At 41.9% G+C, this 22,943-nt stretch overlaps 1 protein-coding gene across 3 annotated transcripts in view; it reads left to right on the forward strand.

The window, feature by feature from the left end:
* Positions 1-22,943, forward strand: part of LOC125467530 (A disintegrin and metalloproteinase with thrombospondin motifs 3) — a 178,850-nt gene that overhangs the window by 150,387 nt on the left and 5,520 nt on the right. For 2 of the 3 annotated variants that reach the window (XM_048563528.2, XM_048563529.2), the window contains exons 12-21: positions 1,281-1,456; positions 1,772-1,905; positions 2,938-3,061; positions 9,044-9,124; positions 9,399-9,562; positions 11,416-11,581; positions 15,520-15,652; positions 19,712-19,919; positions 20,597-20,726; positions 21,921-22,040. In XM_048563528.2, the coding sequence (XP_048419485.2) occupies positions 1,281-1,456; positions 1,772-1,905; positions 2,938-3,061; positions 9,044-9,124; positions 9,399-9,562; positions 11,416-11,581; positions 15,520-15,652; positions 19,712-19,919; positions 20,597-20,726; positions 21,921-22,040 (1,436 nt within the window). The remainder of the gene's footprint in view (positions 1-1,280; positions 1,457-1,771; positions 1,906-2,937; positions 3,062-9,043; positions 9,125-9,398; positions 9,563-11,415; positions 11,582-15,519; positions 15,653-19,711; positions 19,920-20,596; positions 20,727-21,920; positions 22,041-22,943) is intronic. The other variant, XM_048563530.2, reaches the window with a different exon arrangement.

Consider the following 22,943-nt stretch of genomic DNA (forward strand, 5'->3'; position numbering starts at 1 on the left):
CCTTTGCTGTTCCTAATTTCCACCCACACTGACTCGGTAGGCAGATCTTCCTCGACAAAGGAAGCTTCTGTAGCTGTGATACCCTCTCTGATTAGTAGTGCTACACCCCCTCCTCTTTTTCCCCCCTCCCTATTCTTTTTAAATGTTCTAAACCCTGGAAGATCCAGCAACCATTCCTGCCCATGAGAAACCCATGTCTCTGTTATGGCCACAACATCATAGCACCAGGTACTGATCCATGCTCTAAGTTCATCACTTTTATTCCTGATACTCCTTGCATTAAAGCAAACACACTTTAACCGATCCCTTGGTTCCTTCCCAGGAAAATCCTTCCCACTAGCTGGTCTACCTCTTGCTACTGCCTCACCTGCATCAACGCTCACCTCTGGTATACAGCTCAGGTTCCCACCCCGCTGCCATACTAGTTTAAACCCTCTCGAACTACTCGAGCAAACCTTCCACCCAGGACATTGGTCCCCTTCCAGTTCAGATGCAACCCGTCCTTCTTGTACAGGTCCCACCTTCCCCAGAAGGCATCCCAATTATCAACATATCTGAAGCCCTCCCTCCTACACCAGCTGCGTAGCCACGTGTTCAGCTGCGCCCGCTCCCTGTTCCTCACCTCGCTATCTCGTGGCACCGGTAGTAAACCAGAGAACACTCTCTGTTCGTCCTGCTCTGCAGCTTCCATCCTAACTCCCTGAAATCACTTTTTATATCCTCAAACCTATTTCTGGCTATATCATTTTTAGCCAGCAAGAACCCAAAGACAGCATGGAGGTAACCAACCTTGGTGAAACAGATTAAAAAAGGAATGCTAACTTTATTTTTGAAAATAAAAACAGTGCCTTAACATCCATCTGCACCACTGCAAGATCAGTTCAGAGGCTTGATTTCATTCCTTGAAGGAAAGACTACATGTATCACATTGTGGCACTCTTGAAATATGATCTGCTCAATCCTTTGCTTCGCCAGTGCCTGAACTCCCAGGCTGTGAGTCAGGAAAAGGAGATACAATCAGAAGTAATTTGATTAGCATTGCATTTTGGCCATGTGCCCTACTAACATTAGGATTGATCAGAAAATAATAATAAACACTTCTTCTCTCTGCTTGCATCGATTCCAACATAAAGCACTGCATCATCAACAATTTTAGCTGTTTCTAGCATAAGAGCTTTCTAAATGACTAGGAAAACAAGAGCACAACTCTCTGTAAACAGGTTGCAGGATGAGGTAAGAATATGGATTCTGTCACTGATTTGCTTGTGTTTTCTCTGTAGTCCTGCATACGGTGGCCGGGACTGTCATGGTCCTAGTTCTGAATACAAAGTCTGCAATTCTGAAGATTGTTCAGGCCCCTTTGAAGATTTCCGGGCTCAACAGTGTCAGCAAAGAAACACCTATTATCTTTACCAGAATGTCAAGCATACCTGGCTCCCTTATGAGCATCAAGATGGTAACTTCTCAGATTGTGTTTTGGTGATCCGTTTACACAACAGGGCAAGCCTGACCATAGAAAGAAAAGTGCATAAGCCATTGCAGCTATTGGAAATATTAATAATTAGCAAATTACTAATTAAGTGATTTAGTGTGCATAGAGTGATCTTCAAAAATTAAAGAGGATGCACATTGTACAAAAGAGAAAATACTCAGGAATGAATTCAGGCTCAAACCATATCTTCTATTTGTCTGATTCTTTTATGTTTTGTTTTTTGTATCATGTCAGTATAAATTTCCATTTTGTTTTTCTTTCCCAATCAACAAATTATAGAGGCTCAAAAATGTGAATTAATCTGTCAGTCCAAGGAAACAGGAGACGTGGTGTTCATGAATCAGGTTGTACATGATGGTACACGCTGCAGTTATAAAGATCCCTTCAGTGTATGTGCTCGAGGAGAATGTGTGGTAGGTGCTTATTACTGGGTACTCTGATCTGTGTCCCTCTTCTGGAAGTTATGCATGCCCAATTTTAGATGGTTGTGAACTCTGGAATTCCCACCCTAAACCTCTCTGCAGCTTTATCTTGTGTGAAGATGCTCCCAAAATGTACCTCTTTAACCAAGCTGTTGTTCAACAGTCCTTAATATATCGGTATTTTGTCTAACAGTGATAGTCATGGAATCATATAACAGGGAAACAGACCCTTCGATCCATTCGATCCATGTCGACCATAATCCCAAACAAAGCTAGTCCCACCTGTCTGTGTATGGCCCATATTCCTCAGCATTTCTTATTCATGTACTTACCTAAATGTCTTTTAAATGTTATAACTGTACACATATCCTGCACTTTCTCTGGAAGTTCATTCCACACGTAAATCACTGTCCAGTTTTTTTTTTAAAAAGTTGCTCTTCATGTCTTTTTAAATCTTCCTCCTCTCACCTCAAATATATGTCCCCTAATCCTGCAATCCCCCTACCCTAGGGAAAAGGCACCTGCCATTCACCTTATCTATACCCCTCATGATTTTATATACCTCTATAAAGTCACCTCTCAACCTCCTACATCCCAATGAAAAAAGTCCCAGCCAATCCACCCTCTCCTTATAACTCAAACCCTCCATTCCCAGCAACATCCTGGTAAATCTCTCTCTTCTGAATGCTTTCCAGCTCATATCCTTCCTATAAAACAGAGACCAGAACTAGACACAGTATTCCAGAAGACACCTCAATAATATCCTATACAGCCTTAACATAATATCCCAACTCCTCTACTCAAAGGTCTGAGCAATGAAGTTATTGACGCAAGTTTTGTAAACCGCCATGGAATTTTTTTCTTGTCTATATTATTCCAAGTTCCTGTTATATAGGATGAATAAGATTGATCCATGTGAGTTTTTTAAAAATTGTTTATCAAACCCCTTGCTCAGTTTTTAATTCTGTCAGTTTTGTTACGGAATGGACATTCTAACAGTATTGAATTATTCTCCTTTTGAAGCTTGTGGGGTGTGATAAGGAAGTTGGCTCCTTTAAGCAGGAAGATAAATGTGGTGTCTGTGGTGGTGACAATGCACATTGTCGGACAGTGAAAGGGACCATTACCAAGACTCCTAAACGATCAGGTGAGCTAAAGCTCCCCATGCTGGTTCAATATAAATTGTTTACATACATGTGACACTGAAAAAGAAACACATATTTAAATACGTTTACTGTCTTACTCCGATTTATCATCATTTGTAACATTGCTGAAATATCATCAGATTGAGAGCAAGAGGTTTTGTATAGTCAATGTTTCTATATGATTTATTTGTATGTGGCCAAGCTGATTGGTATTCACCCCTGTATTGCACCAGGAACATGGTAAATCAGTCCAAGAGGCTCAGTTTGCTGTAGGTTGTATTTGTTTCTTTAATATTCTAAGATGTTTCGATGCTTCTTATGGATTACGAGACCCATGTTGGGTTGCCAGAAACTGAACTGAACTAGCCATATAAATACAGTGGCTTCAAGAGCAGGTCACAGGCTAGGAATACTACAGTGAGGAACTCACCTCCTGACTCCCCAAAACCTGTCCACCATTCTTAAGACATCAGCCAGAAGTGTGGTGGAATGCTCCCCACTTGCCTGGATGAGCACAGCTCCAACAGCACTCAAGAAGCTTGACACCATCCAACCTGCTTGATTGGCATCACACCCACAAACGTTCACTCTCTCCACTGCCAGCCCTCAGTAGTAGTAGCAGCATATACTATTTACAAGATACACTAGAGAAAGGCTCCTTAGACAGCACCTTCCATACCCACAACCCCTACCATCCATAAGGATGAAGCAGCAGTTACATAAGAATACCACCACCTGCAAGTTCCTCTTGCAGCCACTCACCACCCTGACTTGGAAATATATCACTGTTTCTTCAAGCCAAAATCCTGGAGTTCCCTCTGCCATTGCATTGTGGGTCTGTCCACAGATGGACTGCAGCGGTTCAAGAAGGCAGGTTATCACCACCTTCTCAAGGACAACTAGGGCTGGGTACTAAATGCAACCACATGCCTTGACTGAATAGCCTCAATAATTTAGAGCTGACCAACAGAGCTGGAGATGGAGTAGTTAGTTGAGGTCATCAAGCATCTCTTGTCTGTGGGCTGCTGTTTGAGTAGAGAAATGGGGCTGCTAAATACACTTTGTATTTGGTAGTTTTGTACGTTACTTGTGCCCAGATGGCTACTTGTCTCTGTATCCCATATGATCTAACCTTACCAATCAGCCTACCATGAAGAACCTAATCGATCGCCTTGCTGAAGTCCCTATAGACCATATCCACCACTCTGCCCTCATCAATCCTCTTCGCTACTTCTTCAAAAAATTCAATCAAGTTGGTGAGAGACAATTTTCCACGCACAAAACCATGTTGACTATGTCTAATCAGACCTTGCCTTTCCAAGTATATGTAAATCCTGTTCCTTAGGATTCTGTCCAATAATTTGCTCACCACCGATGTCAGGCTCACCAGTCTATAGTTCCCTGGCTTTTCATTGCCACCTTTTTTAAATAGTGGCACCATGTTAGCCAACCTCCAGTCGTCTGGCATTTCAAACGTGGTTATTGATGTTACAAATATCTCAACAAGGGGCCCAGCAATCACTGCCCTAGCTTCCCAAGGAGTTTGAAGGTGCACCTGATCAGGTTCTGGGAATATATCCACCTTTATGCGTTTCTTTTCACTTTACCTGTGCTTCATTGTCATTACCTCCTTATTAGCAGGAATTCAAACTGTCCATTTACTCTCATAGAACGATACAGCACAGGAACAGGCTCTTGGGCCCACATGTCTGTGCCAATCATGCTGTTATTCTGAACTCATCCCTTCTATCTGCACATGATCCATATCCCTCTACTCTGTGTCTTTCTAAATATCTCTTAATTATTACCACCGTATCTGCTTCTACCATCTCTGGAAGCATGTACCAAGCACCTTCCATCCTCTGTGTTTTAAAATAAAACTTGCCTCATGCATCTCCTTTAAATTTCCTCCTCTCGCTTTAACTTATTTCCCCGCCGACCCCACCATAGAAATTGACATTTCCATCTTGGTGGGGGGACTGACTATCCAACCCTAACTGTGCCTGTCATCAATTTACGTACTTCTGCCAGATTTCCCTTCAGCCCCTGATGCTCCAATGAAAATAATGTAAGCATGTCTGACTTCTCCTAATAGCTAATAAATTCCAATCCAGGCAGCATCCTAGCAAGCCTCCTCTGCACCCCCTGCAAAGCTTCCACATCCTCCTTATAGTGTGGCAACCAGATCCTCTCTCACAACACTCTGAATCTGGCTTATCTAAATATCCGAGATACATGTTTTATTGGAAGGACAGGCAGATGGGCAGAGGGGTGGGGTTGCCTTGTTAGTAAGAACTGAAATTAAATCAATAGAAAGAAGTGATACAGAGTTGAGAGACATAGAAACTGCATGAATAGAATTGGAGAACCACAAAGGTGAAAAGATCCTTACGCGAGTTATTTATAGACCTTCTAGAAGTTGTTGGAACGTGGTTTGCTATTCTTCCTACTTGGTGCTTCTTCCCCAGATGAATCTTTTCTGTCTCCTTTCATTCTCACTTGGCTTGTGAAATGCGGGTGCAGTGGGCTCTGCCAGTGCATCAATCATCACCACACCTTGGTATCTCCCTCCAGAACATTTGCACACTTTTGTCACAAGGTCCTTACATTCTGAACCTATTTGGAGTATCACATTGGCATCATGGCTTTGATGCAGCCTGGTTGATGGTCGATGGCATCTTTCTGTTCTTCCTCCATCAGAAAAACCTCCCACCATTTACCATGCTGAGGCCATTCCAGGGAAATATGGCTCTTACCACAAAATGGCACACTCCGTGACCTGCACCCCTCCCTTACTCCTTTAACACATTCCTCCCCTTTGAGTCTCTCATCTTGGTTCACCCCCTGTGCCTGTCTTTTAAGACCCTCGTTCTCTGCTACCTACTCCAATTGTGGCAATAAACTCACTGACATGGTATCCTTCTTTGGCCCTTGCTCTGTCATCCTTGGGAATATCAATCTCAATTCATCATGGTCTCTCTCTTCTTCAGTTCATGTAACCGTATCACCCCTTCTGTCACTTTACATTACGCCCCAACTCCTATTCATAGCCACTGTCCCCCACCCCACCCCGTCCAAATTCATCTGTCATCGCCACTTCCAATGCGTGAATTACGGGTAAGCCTGTCTTTAATTGCATCTTAGTATTCCTTCATTCCTTGTTTTCTCGCTCTCTTCCCCGTCACCATTCTCCCTCCCAATCCCTTCCTTCTGTGTCCACCATGGAAAATCTCTCATCCAGTTCACTTAAAGCTATACTTTAAAAATTCCTACTCTTTGACGTTGTATTCACCATTAAAACCTAATTATACTGATCCTTTCAACTTCACCCTCACCTCCAGCTCTGATGTCCTAATTCCTGGTAAATAAAAAAAATTCTCAACTTTAGTTCAGCTTCTGCCCCACCACCCCAGTATTGCCCTATCATCATCCCTCAAATCTGAGGAATGGAGAGTATGTCATAACATTGTTAGTACCTGGTTCAGCTAATCTTCGTCAGACCTATCATATAACCTCTGCCACATAAAACACCAACTAACCCTACTCCCAGCTGCCAAAATTGATAACTGTTCAAAGATCATACCAAAATTCAAGATTACGTCCAACCTCTCTTCTCTACTCCAAAGTGTCATCTTAAACTATTTTATGTTACCTCCTTCACCCTCCCCTTCAAGTGAGAAGATATCATAGATAACAAGATGTAGAGCTAAATGAACACAGCAGGCCAGGCATCATCAGAAGAGCAGGAAAGCTGACGTTTTAGGTTTGGTCCCTTCTTCAGAAAATATCATGGATTTGATCGTTAAGGCTGAGACCATTCATTGACCTGCCTCTGCTCTCCTAGCCTCCCTCATAAATCTTAATGGCTTTTGCCCCCAAAAATTGACAGTAGTTTCATGGTCATCATTAGACTCTTAATTCCAGATTGTTATTGTATCGGAATTCCACCATCTGCTGTGGCAGGATTTGAACCCTCTAGACCATTACTTGGTCTCTGGATTAATAGTCTAGTGATAATACCGCTGGGTCAATGTCTCCACTAAACTTGTTCTTAGTGGAGTAGAGGTTGGCTGGATACGATTACCCTCAGAATATGTTGAACAATAAAAATACAATCTATAGCTACACATTTCTCATTATTTACTCCTCTCTTGCAAATAAGTTTATTATTCAAGGAACATTACAGTGTAGTCAGAATCTATGTTGACAAGACAGAAAAAGTGAAGCATTTATTGAGAAACAGTGTAGAAATAAATATATTTCCTCAAGAGGAAAAGCAAGGATCCTTTCTAAAAATTGCCACTGTGGAGGTATGAGGTTTATACAAGATATAAATGATTTATTCACACTTAATGAATTTTGCCTGACCGTAGATAGCTTTTGTGAATATGGTGCCTACCATTATGACCCTGTCATGAGAAATCTAGTTTCCCATGTTCAACAAGCTACAGAAATTCATCAAAACTGGTGAAAATGAAAAATGAATGATCATTGTTTCATATTTTCATTTCGGTTTAGAAGTGTGTACCAAATGTACTGTAAATTGATTTTTTTACTGATAATTTCAGACATCAGTGACAGTTATGAAGCTTTTTAATAAAGGGTGGCTGTTCTGATTCAACAGTGTTGACAGTGAACACTCCACATACTAATCTCCCAATATCCAGCCAGTTACAGTTAATGAATGGTACAGTTCTATGTATTCCCAATGCAAATACTAATCTTCACTTACATCAGTGTTAGAAAGGCAAATCCTTTTTAGGGTCAAGCAGAACAACTTCAGAGTTGACCACAAGCATATGATTGGACTTAGTGTTTAAGAGTTGAGTTCTTCCCCAGTGGGTAGCTGGTTCTGGACAAGGAATCATTCCAGAAGGGAAAGATGGAAACTGCTGTCTGTGCTAAGCTATACTTTAACAAGAAGACACTTATAAATATCTGAAGGTCTTCTGCCTAATTCAATACACAATATTGGTCTGTAAGACAAATTGACTTGTACTCCAAAAAAATTAATTGTTTATCTTTTGATAAGAGTAGATGCAAAACCTGCCTGAAGTTGTTTGATGGAGAGATGGAAAATAGGGGGAAAAACTCGAGGAGAGAAGGTAGATACACTTGCTGTAGGTGACTCCATAGTCATATCACATTGCCTAGCTTGCTGATCTTTTGGTATATTGAATTTAATAGAACTGACCATTATGTGGGCAGGTAGTTAGATACTGCCCTTTGCTCTACGACAATTCCTAGATAGGCTTCTAGACCAGAAGCTTTTCCAGGATAGAGATCTGTGCATTGAAGGTTGAAGTATCTTGGACAAAACTCTGTCTTTCTAATAATATGTTAACAATCAAAGACTCTTCAAAAGTTTGATTTATTGATTTAATCGTGTGCCCGTTCTACAGTTTGCAAAGTGAAATGATTAACTTTAGTCACGCTGTTCCTTGAAAATCCAGCTATTCAGTTATTGAGCTAATCTCCTTTGATAATATTGCCTACCTCTGCCTATACAAATTAACCTCACCATGGGACTTATCTCCAGCACTAACCAATTTTTTTGAGTGCTTTATGTAAGGTTGTCTGATAGTGAGAGGCAAAAGTTGGCAATTATACATGAACCTGTCCGAAAGTTGAATTCAGACCATCCAAGCTAATGCACTTACAACATTGTAGCCACGTGGAGGGGACCTCTGTCTTCTATGTTGGGGCTGGATTGGTGCCAGGATGTAGAGATGAGAGGGCAGCATGTTCAGAAGGTGCAATTCTTCGTTGGTACAGTGACATAATTAACAATTTTATTACAACCTTTGCCAGGACACACGTTATTAACTATATTTTTGAAGAATGTTAATTTAAATGGACTTAGATAAGTTGCTGATTATGTAAAGCCAACCAAGTATTTAGAAATGTCTCATAACTTCCATAATTTTTAAATCAAACGGGTAGCTTTGATTGACTTTGACTTTAATTTTAATGTCTCATTGCAGGGATGTTCAAAATGTTTGAACTGCCTGCTGGAGCAAGACGTATTCAGATTGAAGAAACTGAACCATCCACAAATCTAATTTGTAAGTATTTTTCAGAGATCTAGCAATACATCAATATTTGGCCGTTTAAATAGTTCCACAGTCTTTGCTAAGTTATCAGAAAATGGAAAATTAATCTTCAGAGGAGGCAAGTTATGTGGAAACTCTTAATTTATTCAGGGAAATGTTGCATAAATTCAATATATTTTCCTTATCAAACACTATGTGCTTTGTACTGTATTTAGAAAACTTAAAACAGCTTTCAAAGCTTGGAATAAGTTATATTGAACATCTAATGGTCATGTTTTCCTAACAGCTGTGAAGAATCAAGCAACTGGTAATTTCATTCTCAATGCTGAAGGTGAAAGTTCAAAGCCAAAGATGTTTTTAGCAATGGGTCTGGAATGGGAGTATTCCATAGAGAATGACAAGGAAGTCCTTAAATCCAGTGGCCCGCTACACAACAGCGTCATTGTTTTTGTAAGTAATGAGATTATTAAACATTTTAAACGACCTTTTCTCCCTTTGCATTTGCCCCTTAGAAGATGCCAAATCCTCTGATGTCTCACCCAAATGCCTGGGTGCTTCTGTTCACCTGCAACTGAGCAGGATAGTAAACAACAAAGTGTGGAAGGGGATGCATCTCTTTGAACAGGACCAACTAAGCATACACAAAATTGCTAGCAAGGAGAAAACAGTGATCATCGGTAAAACTCCAGTTAATTCTCTCCTTCGTACTTAGCCCAAGGATCTGAGGCAGCAGTCCTACAGCCGCTTCAGTGAAGATCCATTGAAGATATAATGTAATAGCAAATATCTCAATGGAAAATTCACATTCTCACTGCCTCAGAAAGGAAGCCAACGTCATCAAAAACCCCTCCCACCCTGGTTGGAATCTCTTTCAACCTCTTCTGTCAGACAGAAGAGACAAAAGCTTAAACGCACATGACAGTAGGTTCAAGAACAGCTGCTTCCCTGCCTTTCTTAGAGATCTGAACGGTCTTTTCTCAATTTTCAAATCTAATGTTGATTTTGCTTAGTGCACCTACTTTGCAACTGTAACTTTGTATTCCTCACTCTGTTCTATTTCCCTAATGCACTTTGTATGGTATGATCAAAACAAAACTGTTCATTGTACTTGAGTACATGTGACAATAACAAATCAAATCAAACATTATTAGCAAGCAAGATAAAACTCCTTAGTGAATGCAATGCAATGGAATATTCGCAACTTTTACAATAAATAGTGCATTTTCATGATCCAATCCATGTAGACTTCTGTTGTTTAAAAAAAAAGTTCAGATATCGTTTGTGTTGGAAATATTGTTAAGTTTTGATCTAAAAAAGGCTCTGAAAACTACTGAATTAATCAGCCTCGTTACCCTTTCCCCTTAGTTCTGCCAAGATTTTTCTTTTCATTTGAGCCTGTAATTCTGTGAAGTATTATGCTGATGTCCGTAAATCACTCGGGGCTAACCCGACAATGTGAAAAGCAGTTATTCAGCCCATGGAGTTACTTTCGTTAGATTGGGGGAAAAAGAAGCTCTGATTCAGCTCTTATGGTCATGTGATAGTAATCTTAATTTCAGACTAGCATTTGAGACCTCGTACAACGCATTAATCATTTTAATATTCAAAGCCAAACTTATGCATATGATGCTATTTATGAATCTGAAAGCTATATTCCAGAATAGTTCATTAATATTTGCATTGAAGGAAGCAGAATGCATATTTTCGAGTCATAGAGATGTATGGCATGGAAACAGACCCTTTGGCCCAACTCGTCCATACCAGCCAGATATTCTAAATCAATCTCGTCCCTTTGGACCCAAAATTCTCTAAACCCTTCCTTTTCATCTACCCATATAGATGCCTTTTTAAATGTACCAGCCTCCGCCAGATCTTTGGCAGCTCATTCCATACACTGGCCATCTTCTGCACAGAAAAGTTGACCCGCAGGTCCCTTTTAAATCTTTCCCCTCTCACCTTAAACCAATGCCCTCTAGGTTTGGACTCCTCCAGCCTGGGGAAAAGGCCTTGTCTATTTACCCTATGCATGCCCCTCATGGTTTTATAAACCTCTGTAAGGTCAGCCCTCAGCCTCCGACACACCAGGGAAAATGGTCACAACCTAATCAGCCTTTCCCTATAGCTCAAACCCATCCAACTCTGGCAATGTCCTTGTAAATCCATTGTATGGCGATAAACGTTTTTTATAAAAGGGAAGTTCATTCTGAAGTCTTTTTAGGAAGCCCGTGCGCAAACTCAAAATCACAATATTCTGGAGTCATTGGAGCTTGTTTAAGTGGCAGCCGACTTGTCTTTCTTTTCAGATTAGCCTCCAAGATGAAGATGTTAAGTCAAATTTAATGTACAAGTATGTTATTCATGAAGATCTACTGCCTGTGATCGGCAACAATGACGTACTGCTGGAAGAGACAGAAAGTTATGAGTGGGCCTTAAAAAGCTGGTCGCAGTGTTCGAAAGCCTGCGGAGGAGGTCTGTTGTCAGTGACATGGGTAACAACACAATGCCGCATGTTCATTAATACATTGAACGTCATTCCATATAACTACGAAAACGTTTTCTATTTTGAGCCCGGATGAAGAATGCCTGGACTTGAAACATTAACTCTGCTTTCTTCCTACAGACGCTGCCAGATCTGCTGAGTTTCTCCAGCAATTTCTGTTTTTATTTCAGATCTCCAACATCCACAGCTCTTTGTTTTATTTTGAGGTTTCTATTTGCTTTTAAATCACAGCCAGTTGGAATTTTTCAAATCAGGGTTTTATGCAAGCGAGGAGTGAGAAGATTAGCAGTAGATTAGATTAAAGGACAGTAGTTTATGAAATAAGTTAGCTTTGAGGATATTTGAAACACTATGATTGGGTTTGAGATATTGATTTGAGATTCCAACACAAGTCTGAAGTTGGATAAATTTAGAGTTTGAAACTGATCTGACTTTGACATTTAGTTCTTGACTCCCTGGAGTGATATGAAACTCATGCTGCTCATGTGTCAATGCATCTTGGCTGCTTTTAGAGAGAAACGAAATGAGGGAAAGAGGCAGGCAGGTTTAATCTATCTAAAGGGAACTGGATGTTTCAGTTCACTGACATTATCCTCTTCCTAATTAATTATTTACAAATCCATTATCCATCCTGAAATTTGTAAAAATAAGTGCAGTGACTTGTGGCTTTCTTGAGAACAGTCTACAATCAAATAATTTAAATATTTCATTACTGAAAGATACTTCCTGAGCACAAACTGCTGTGCTGTTATAAAACATTCCACTGCATCTGTTTGTTTATTTGCTTGAGCTTGTTATTTAGCATAGTCTGAAATATTTACCGCATAAATTAAGTTGGTTCTGACCAATGCTGGTTAGAAAGCAACACCTAGTTTCTGAAAGCAAGCCAGCCAACACGACCTAGTGGCAGCTCGGCAAAGACAACTAATTAAATTGTTCAGATAAGATTGAGCAGGAAATTAAATCTAGAACAGGTTTGATCCGTCTTTTTGCATTTCAGATTTCTCCCACTCAATGGCTGTTGAGCAAATTTCAGAAAGATCAGGTTTGGCAGAAAACCATGATTTTTCTTTTAAGGCAATTCCAAAGCAAGGTGTTGATAATTTGAATAAATGAGTAACTTTTAAAAATGACATTCTGACAGTAAAACATAGTAGCTGAAGTAGGCACATTCAGCCAGTCAAGTCTAGTCTGTCATTCAGGAGATCATGGCTGATCTGACAATCCTTAACTTCACTTTTCTGCTTTTCTCCATGACCCTTGATTCCCTTACTACTGACATTTGTGTCCAACTCAGCCTTGAATGTATATAATGATCCAACCTCAACAGTCGACTGCAGTAAAGAACTCCACAGACTCGCCACCCTCTGAGAAGAAATTTCCCCTCATCTCCGTCTTAAATGGGTGTCCACATACTCTGACATTTTTGCCTCAGGTCCTTGACTTCCCCTTTCGGCAAGCAGTGTGGATCTTGCAGCTGCTGCTGGGTTTGCAGGCTTAGTTAAAGATTTATTATAGTTTTTTTTAAAACAGTTATTACAGTAATATCTTACTAATAAGATTTTGTTTCATCAACATTGAAAAAAACAAAAGAAAATTACAATTTTTTAAACGTTTTTATTTTAAATAAGCTTTAAGGAGCAACAGTGAATGGCTGAGGTATTTTTAAGTTCGAAATTCAGAAGTTAAAAAAGGTCCAAATATGTTTTAGAGGCTTTTTTCACATTGCAAAGGTTTTTAAGAGGGTTTTTTTTTTACATTGCCAAGGTCTTGTTTTGAAAAACCAAAGTTTTTCTTAAGGATTAGTGTTTTCCTTCTGGGGAGTCCTAGAAGGACTGGTTTTCTCAGGAATTTATTGAAGAGGAGTTGTTTTTATTCACCTAATCAACTGTGGTTGATTTTATTTAAGTTTTGTGTTTGATATGTACGTTTTTAATTTATCCCATTTTAACATCATTTCCTGTAGGCAATGAAAGGTAGTTTGTTTTATATATGAAGGTGTTACTGAAACTTTTTAAGGTTTAATGTTATTAAGGGTATATATGAGGTACAAAGTGAGATGGCTAGTAGATTTAGAAAAGTTATTACACAGCAGGATCAGAGAGATAGATGGGTGACTGTTGGGTAAGGTAAGGTAGCTCAAAAGTTTCCGGTGGTTATTCCTCTATCAAACAGATATTCAGTTTTTGGAACTGTAGAAGAGGATAGTCTCTTTGAGGAAAATGGAAGGGCCAGTCAGTAGACACTTGAAATGATTCTTGTGTTAGGTTGCATTTGACAAGATTTAATAGAACTATTGTCATGGGGACTGTCCTGTCAGGGACATAGACAGGTGATTCTAGAACATAGAACATTGTACTGCGCAGTACAATCTGTGAAACCAGTTGATAAGGGATAGTCAGCATGGTTTTGTGTGAGGAAAATGGTGTCTCTCAAACTTGAGTATGTTTTGTGGAAGTTACCAAAAAGATTGGCCGAGCAGTAGATGTTGTTTATTTGGATTTTAGTAAAGCCTTTGACAAGGTTCCGCATGATAGTCTAATTAGTAAAATTAGGTCACAGGGGATTCAGGGTGAGGTTGCCAATTGGATACATAATTGGCTTAACAGCAGGAGACACAGTAATGGTGGAGGTTTGCTTTTCAGACTGGAGGCCTGTGACCAGCTGCATTAGCCAGAGATAGACTAAGCACCAGGTTCCTTATCTGAGGGATGATGGTGGGGATCAGGACTGATTTAGGTTTGACTAATATTGACTTTGCAATGACATTTAGTGGCACACCTTCCAAGTTAGACTGGTCAGAATTCATACCAAAGTGAGGGTTGGGAGCAAGTTGACTTTCATCTTGGATTTTCCTCCTCCCACACTACCTTGTGGATACACTTTTGGGAAGGGAGAGGACAGAAAACTGGCAATGTGTCTGCCATGTGGTCAGCCTACGGGTTCTCGCTCGCTCTCTCACTGTCTCCCTCTTAGCCCCTCCCAAATACACACTGGCTTCCTCTCACTTCCTTCCACACTCTCTTTCTCTCTCTCGTATATACTCTTACTGAGTCGCATCCCCTCCTCCACACATCTTCACACTCTGCTGATGCACATATACTCTCACACCCTGCCATGCACATTTTTATGCTTCCTCGCATACTCGCTCAATCTCCTAAGTGTGACATGCTGTCCTTCCCAACGCATATTCTCAATCGTTCTCTGTCACTCTCCCATATGCACATTTGCTGTCTCTCTCATTTCCTCACAACTGCATGTTCTTACCCTCCCACACTCTCACTCTCATTCTTTCATTCATTCACACACTCCCATTCCTCCCACAAACTAACTCACTCTGGCTCCCTCCCGCATACATTCTCACACTTGCGCTCATACACTCTATACTGTGCTCACTCCTTTCTGTGTGAACATGTACACTCACTCTCCCACACACTCACCTTCACACCCCAACACACGCACACACTTTGGCACACACTTAGATACTCTGTCCCTCACTCACTCTGTCTCACACCGTCTCCCATGCACATTATCACTCCTTCTCCCACAAACTCTCACCTCTGTCTCTCACATTCTCACTACTTTGCTTACATAGCATCTAGTCAGTTCAGTACGTCTCGTTTTCATGAACAGGAAAATTTAAGAAGAAATGGAAAAAGATGCACAATACACTGCATTGGACTAAACCTGAACACGAGACATGCATTCCTGTTTTGCATGAAAAGACAAATTTGCAGGATCAATTTGTATTTATCTAGGCCAAAGGGGACTTTAAATTGTATCTCTCACCTTGTAATAGTATAAATTCAGCGAATATAAACACAACTCCATATTTTAGGTTTTAATTCCAGATTATTTTGTCTAATGCTACTGCAAAGTATACTAATACTGCAAATGCACTTCCCAGGTATACAGTATACAAAATATGGCTGCAGACGAAAAAGTGACAGCAAGATGGTGCATAGGAATTTCTGTGATGATAACAAGAAACCAAAGCCCATAAGGAGACGTTGTAACCTTCATGACTGCACCCAACCATCGTAAGCACAATGCTCTTACTTATCTCATTAGAGTACACTAGCAAGGTTCTAGAAGTGTTCTTTGACAGGCATCTAGAGAGGAAAAGCTTCATATTACCACTTTGGCTATGACAAAGGGCTTTTGTACGTATGGTTAGAATCAGGTGCAAAGCTCTGCATGTGCCTCGACATTGAGTTCTTTTCCAGCCATGCCCACGCCTACTACATTGAAACAGAATCCACCCTCTGGCCCGTCTCCTACTACCAGCAAACTCCATCTTATTGGACACCCCTCCTGGCCGCCTACCCTCCCTCAACCACTTCATCACCAACTGCTGCCATGCAATAGCCTGAATCTTCTCACCCCTCTGACTTACTCCAACTTCTCCCCATCGGAATGTGCAGCCCTCCATTCCCTTCGCTCCAAACCCAACCTCACCATTAAAACCTGCTGACAAGAGTGGTATGGTCATAGTGTGGTGAACTGACCCCCACATCACTGAGGCCAGACGCCAACTCTGGCACACTTCAATCACAACTCTGCTTTTGATCACCAAGCCATCGTCACCCAGTCTATCAACAACTTCTTCACCTTGGGAGATCTCTCATCCACAGCCTCCAACCTGATAGAAACAGGTGGTGTGGGGTTGGGGAACTATCTCCTATCCAAGATCCAGCTGCCCCAGTCGACCCATTGTCTCTGCCTATTGCTGCCCCATTGAGCTCGTCACCACCTACCTTGACTCCGTTCTTCCCCCTTTGGTCCAGGAACTTCCCATCGATGTTCAGGATACGACCCCCACCTTTTCCGAAACTTGCAGTTCCCTGGCCCTCAGCACCTCATCTTCACCATGGACATTCAGCCCCTGTATACCTGTGTTCCCCACAAAGATGTCCTGAAAGCTCTCTGCTTCTTCCTCCCCCATAGGCCCACCCAAGTCCGCCTCCACTGACGCACTCAGTCGCTTGGCAGAACGGGTCCTTACTCTCAACGGTTTTTTTTCCCTTCGATTCCTCTCACTTCCTACAAATCAAAGGGGTGACAATGGACACCCACAAAGGCCTGAGCTATGTCTACCTCTTTGTATGATTCCTGGAACAGACCCTCTTCAACAACCGCACCAGCACCATCCCCCCCTCCCCGCAATCTTTCTCCATTATATTGATGACTGTATCAGTGCTGCCTCATGCTCCTGCGAGGAGCTCGAACAGTTCATCAACTTCACCAGCACCTTCCACCGTGCCCTCAAATTCACCTGGACCATTTCTGACACCTCTGTCCCCTTCCTGGATCTCTCTGTCTCCATCTCTGGCAACCAGCTTACCATTGACATCCATTTCGAACCCACTGACTCCCACAATTACCTCGACTACTCCTCCTCTCACCCACCCTCCTGCAAAAATGCTATCCCAAATCCACATTTCCTCTGCTTCCGCTGCATCTGCCCGCAGGATGAGGCGGTTACTCTAGGGCTTCCCAGATATGCTCCTACATTTAGGGACCATAGTTTCCCCTCTTCTGTTATTCAGGATGCCTTCAACTGCCATCTCCCTCATTTCCTGTGCTTCTGTCCTCAAACCCCCCTCCACCACCACCACCCCCCCAAACCCAGCAACAATAAGGATAGAGTGCCCTTGGTTCTCACATTCCACCTTGCAAACATCTGAATACAATGCATCATCTTCTGAGATTTCTGCTACCTACAACCATCCCTCACCACCAAAAAGATATTTCCCTCCCCACTCTGTCTGCTTTCCGCAGGGACCATTCACACTGCAACTCCATCAGCTCCACAGGCACCACCAACCCCTCCACCCCACATGGTACCTTTCCCTGCAACCACAGGAGATGCTACACCTGCCCCTACACCTCCCCTCTCACCTCCATCCAAGGCCCCAAACAATCCTCCCAACTCCATCAGAAATCCACCTGCATGTCATCCAACCTTCATCTACTGTATTCCTTGCTCCCAAAATAGTCTCCTGTATATTCGGGAGATCAAAAACAGACGCGGGGATCAGTTCGAGGAGAACGTGCGCTCTGCACGCATCAACCAACCCGACCTTCTGGTTCCCATCCCCTCTAACTCCCCACTCCCACTCCCCTCGTGACATATCCATCCTTTGCCACCTCCACTGTTAGGAGTGTGGCCAAACGTAAACTGGAGAAGTGACACCACCTATTTTGCCTTGGGAGTTTAGACCCCAATGGCCCGAGTATTGACTTCGCCAGCTTCAAAATCTCTCCACCCCCCAACCTGTCTGTCTTCCAACTCACTGTCCACTCCAACCCTCCCACTGACCAACCACAATAACTCCCCACCTGCATCCACCTATCTGTATCCCATCTACCCTTGCCCTAGCCCCACCCACCCCCATTTATTTTTGGGCACCCCTCCCTCTCCCCAATCATGAAGGGTTTCGGCCCAAAACATTGACTTCCCTGCTCCTCAGATGCTGTCTGACCTGCTGTGCTTTTGTTGATGCTCTGTTTGCAATTTATTGTCTATCTTACAAGGCTACAAGTGTCAAGAATTAAAAGATGGATCTGTTAGAAATTCTATATGCCAACTGTTGATCTCATCTTTTGTACAGTCTTGCAAGCTTTTACTTCAAACATTTTTCATTTCAATAAATAAAAACATGGTTGTTTATTCTCCATGATACTGCTGGAGTTGGTTGGTTGGTTCTCCAAGCTGACTGGTTTTCATGCAAACGTTATGTCTCCTTTCTAGGTGACATCATCAGTGCTGCATAGCCTCCGTTGAAGTGCTGTTGTTCTGTTCCACTCTGAAATTATGTGGTCTGGTTTGTCACGGTGGGGAGTTTTGTTTCTGGTTTTGTACTGTAGTGGTATGTAGATGGGGTCTATTTCAACATATTTGTTAATTGGATTGGTGGTTGAAAACCAGGGCCCCCAGGAATTCTCGTGCTTTTCTTTATCTTGCTTATTCCAGTACTGTATCTGTCCCACTTAAATTGATACCTTTCTGTGTCAGAGCGTATTGAAACAGCGGAGAGTTACTTGTGCTGTTTTCCTGTGAGTTGGTGTTCATGTATCCTGGTGGCAAGTTTCCTGCCCATCTGTCCTGTGTAGTGGTTCTTATTGTTGCTGAATGTTATTTTATATATCACATTTGTCCTGCTCATTGTGGTCATGGGATCATTCGTTTTTGAGAGCAACTGGCAACGTGTGGCTGTTGGTTTGTGTGCGAGCCTAATTCCCAGAGGTCATAGGAGTCTTGTAGCCAGTTCCAATGTGTTTCTAACATAGGGTCGGGTGGCCAGTGTGTTGAGGCATACGGTATCTTCTTGGTGCTGTTTGTTTGCAAGGCATTGGTGGATGAAACTGTTAGAATAACCATTGTTTGCAAAGACTCTGTTCCTGTTTGTTTTTGCACAGCTCCAAGACGTTGAAGTGAGTTATTGCTCATTTAAATAGAGTCTTGACACAGCTCTGTTTGTGGACATTGGGGTGGTTACTGTTGTAATTCAGGAGTTGGTCTGTGTGCGTAGCCTTTCTGGTAAGGAATTCACCATTGTTCACAGTTTCCACCGTTATGTCTAGACACTGGAGCTGATTTGCTGCTTTCTTCTTCCCTGGTGAACTTGATCCCAGTGAATATGCTGTTAAAAGGGTGGTGTGTTTCAATTTAACTGGGCCAAAGTTACAGCACTAGGACAAGCAAGACAAAGACAAGCATGAGAATTCCTGGAGGCCTGGTTTTCAACCACCAATGCAATTAACAAACGTGTTGAAATAGACTCCATCTACATATACTACAGTACAAAACTGGAAACAACCTGCCCAACATGACAGACCAGAACATATAAATTCAGGGCAGGACAGAACAACAGTGTTTCAATGGAGGCTACACAGTACTGACTATGTCACCTAAAAGGAAGACAAAATATTCAGCTCAGCGAACCAGCCAAGAGCTCTAACTACAACCTAAGCTACAGATCTTCGTTAAAACATTATCCATAATACTGCACTCACCAATACACAAGAAGAAAGTTCAGTCACTGTTAGTTTTCCATGTTGAATAATGCACTAAGTTTAACTCTATTCTGTTGCAGGTGGTTAACAGATGAATGGGGACCTTGCAGCAAAACTTGTGGCAAAGTAGGATACCAAACAAGGGTTGTGCAGTGTGTCCAGTCTCTCAACACAGGGGCCAACAGAACAGTGCATGCTAAGTACTGTGCTGGAGACCGTCCTGATGCTCGGAGGCCGTGTAACCGTACACCATGTCCAGCACAGTGGCGGACAGGAGCTTGGTCTCAGGTACATGTACAACCTGGAGCTTATTCCGTCAACTATTCTAAACTGTTCGAGGTGAATTCATTTGTGTGTGAGTCCAAACCGAGAGAAGATAAATATAAGAGAGTCACTGATGAATCCAACTAAGGAACTCCTTAACTTAAAGGTACAAAAACAAAAATCGCTGGAAAAGCTTGGTAGGTCTGGCAGCATCTGTGGACCTGAAATATTCACTCTGATTTCTCTCCACAGATGCTGCCAGAGCTGCTGAGCTTTTCTAGCAATTTCTGACTTTGTTTTTGATTTCCAGTGTCTAAACTTCTTTTGGTTTTTATTTCCTTAAATTAAAGACTAGTTAAACTGTGGAGCTTGCTACCATGTGGAGTTGTCACATGAAGATATACTTCAGGAGAAGTTGGATAGGGGAAACAGGACAAAAGGAATAGAAGGATATTCTAATGGATTTAGTTGAGGTAAAAAAGGACGCTGACACAGAGCATGGTACCTAGATCTGCTTTGTGTAATGACAAATGCAGTAACGTATGAATTACTTCCAAAATGTTGTTCAAATTAATGATCTCATGTTCTGGGAAAATGCTCTTGAGGTAGAATTAATTTTGTGTACTCAGAACTTTTGTTGCCAGATATAGTGTGCCATTAGAGCACTCTCATTCTTTCTGTTCTCAATTTTCTTGGCGTAGTGCTCGGTGACTTGTGGCGAGGGTATCCAGCAACGGCAGGTCGTGTGTCGAGGCACTGATAACAGCATCAGCCATTGCAAAGAGCAAAAGCCTGAGGTGGTGAAAGTGTGCACAGTGAAACCGTGTAATGGTAAGGGTATAGTCAGAGGTGTTGGCCTCCTTTTATTGTATTTTCAAACTGTTCCCTGCAGTAATCCTTGTTCATATTGCCATAATCAGCACAAACTCACTGGAATATATGGAATGTATTTACGTAAATAGCCTTTTTTAATTTCAAAAATATACTTTATTCATAAAAACCTTTATATCATAGTCACTATTGCAGTTCGGTTCTGTACAGTAGCCTGTGAAGAAACAAACAAACGTTGGAGTTTGGCTCTTTGTAACAACAAACCCAAGGCATTTAGTTACTTGTGTCAGGATTAGATTTACGTATATTTTAGGCACTGGCAGGGTCCGCTAAATGAAAGGTCCCCATTTAACTTAAGCAGAAAGCCCTTAGACAATGGTGTTTCCCTACTGCACCTTGGTGGCAGCTGCCCAAAGCTTTAGTACATCCCTCAGCACATAGTCCTGGACTTTGGAATGTGCTATTCTGCAACACTAGTTTGAGGCCAACTCCTTGCTCTGGAAGACCAACAGCCATTGTAATAACATTTTTATTGCTGTTTTCTTTTGAAATGGATAGGTTTTGTTGAGGCAGCCTTTAGTTAATGGGAGTACATATTGGGAATTCTGTGTGAAAATCAGTAAATCATGGAGTGATGTCCTGTCCACTAAAATCATTCGACCAAAAACACATGGAGTCTAGCAATCTTTCTTTGGCTTCCAAAATGCATTGCTACCCGTTGATAGTCTGACATAGGTGCATCAATTTGCAAAAGTTCATTTTGGGCTTTATGTATCATAGAGTCCCTATAGTGTGGAAGCAGGCCATTTTGGCCCATCAAGTTCACACCAACCCTCCGAAGATCTGCCCTAGCCCACTCCTGTAAACCTGCCCTTTCAAGGCTCATCCACCTAGCCTACACATCTCTATACGTTATGGGCAATTTAGCACAGCCAATCCACCTAACCTGAACATCTTTAGACTGTGGGAAGAAACTGGAACACCTGGAGGAAACCCAGTCAGACATGGGGAGAACATGCAAAGTCCACACAGTCGCTTGAGGGTGGAATTGAACCTGGGTCCCTGGTACTGAGGGACAGCAGTACTAACCTCTGAGCCACTGCGCTGCCCCAATGAAAGTGGGATGTAGCCCTCTTCTAAACTTATGGCATTATATAATGAAAATACAACATTAACTATCTCAAATCTTTTTAGCTCATTTAGGAAAGTCTTCTGTTTTCACTCCGAGCACCGAAACCATTGATCAGGTGACTGCACAAGGCCACTGGGTGTCTCAACTCGTTCCAGAGAAGCCTGTTCATAAAATTTCAACAAGTAATTTTCACTTTACTTGCTATTCCTTGTGATCACATTCTCCCAACCCTACCCAATGCCTGAATGATTGATGTGCAAACTAACACTTCGCCATTTGCATGTTGGGATACTAATTGCGCTCCCGGAGATGCAGGCGAACTGCCACGTTCTGTGCATCAGATCCCATCCTCCATCAGATAGAATTAGCAGTCTGAGAATTGAAAAAGAGCTCTGTGACATTTACATGTAGAGGTGTAAATTGCCCACTTTACCTGTTACTCAGGGACTGTGTCGTTCGCGCTCTGTCTGTTTGTGCTAACTCTGCCCCATTCTTACAAGTCAGATCTGTGTAGAAACACATAGTCTTGGGATAAGATGGAGATAGAAATAGGAATTTATATTTGAATAATGGTTAATTGGAAATGGATAAGGGTTTTTGTGATGCAGTGGTAGGAATCCTAAACTGAGCCAGGAGTCCGACCTGCCCTAGAGGTGTGTAACAACATCTCTGAACAGGTTGATTAGAGAATTTCTATATGCATATGGATATATGCATGCAGCCTAAATTTTGGCAGCAATCCTAAATCGGACGCATTATGTTTCAATCTTGGTGTAACAAAAACAGCTCAAGGAAAAACCATGAGGTGCAAGTCTGTAGCTAAACGTGATATGATGTCTTAATGTCTGTTGAGCAGAGATGAAGAAAAGAAGTGCTGCTTTCTAGTCAGAGACCCTCCTCCATAAGACTGTAGCCTGGATTGAATGTTGGAGAGGGGAAACAGTTGGAGTCGAATGTCACCTTTCTCTGGGAAAAGTTATGCAGTTCTATGGTAGTTGGGCATTTACGTGGACAGTGTTCCATTGCCATTCAGTTCCACCCCTCCCAAAAAGAAGGGCAGGAATCCCATTCTCGAGTGCTGTCAG

The sequence above is a fragment of the Stegostoma tigrinum genome, chromosome 37, assembly GCF_030684315.1.
Source record: "Stegostoma tigrinum isolate sSteTig4 chromosome 37, sSteTig4.hap1, whole genome shotgun sequence".
Taxonomy (NCBI): Eukaryota; Metazoa; Chordata; class Chondrichthyes; order Orectolobiformes; family Stegostomatidae; genus Stegostoma; species Stegostoma tigrinum.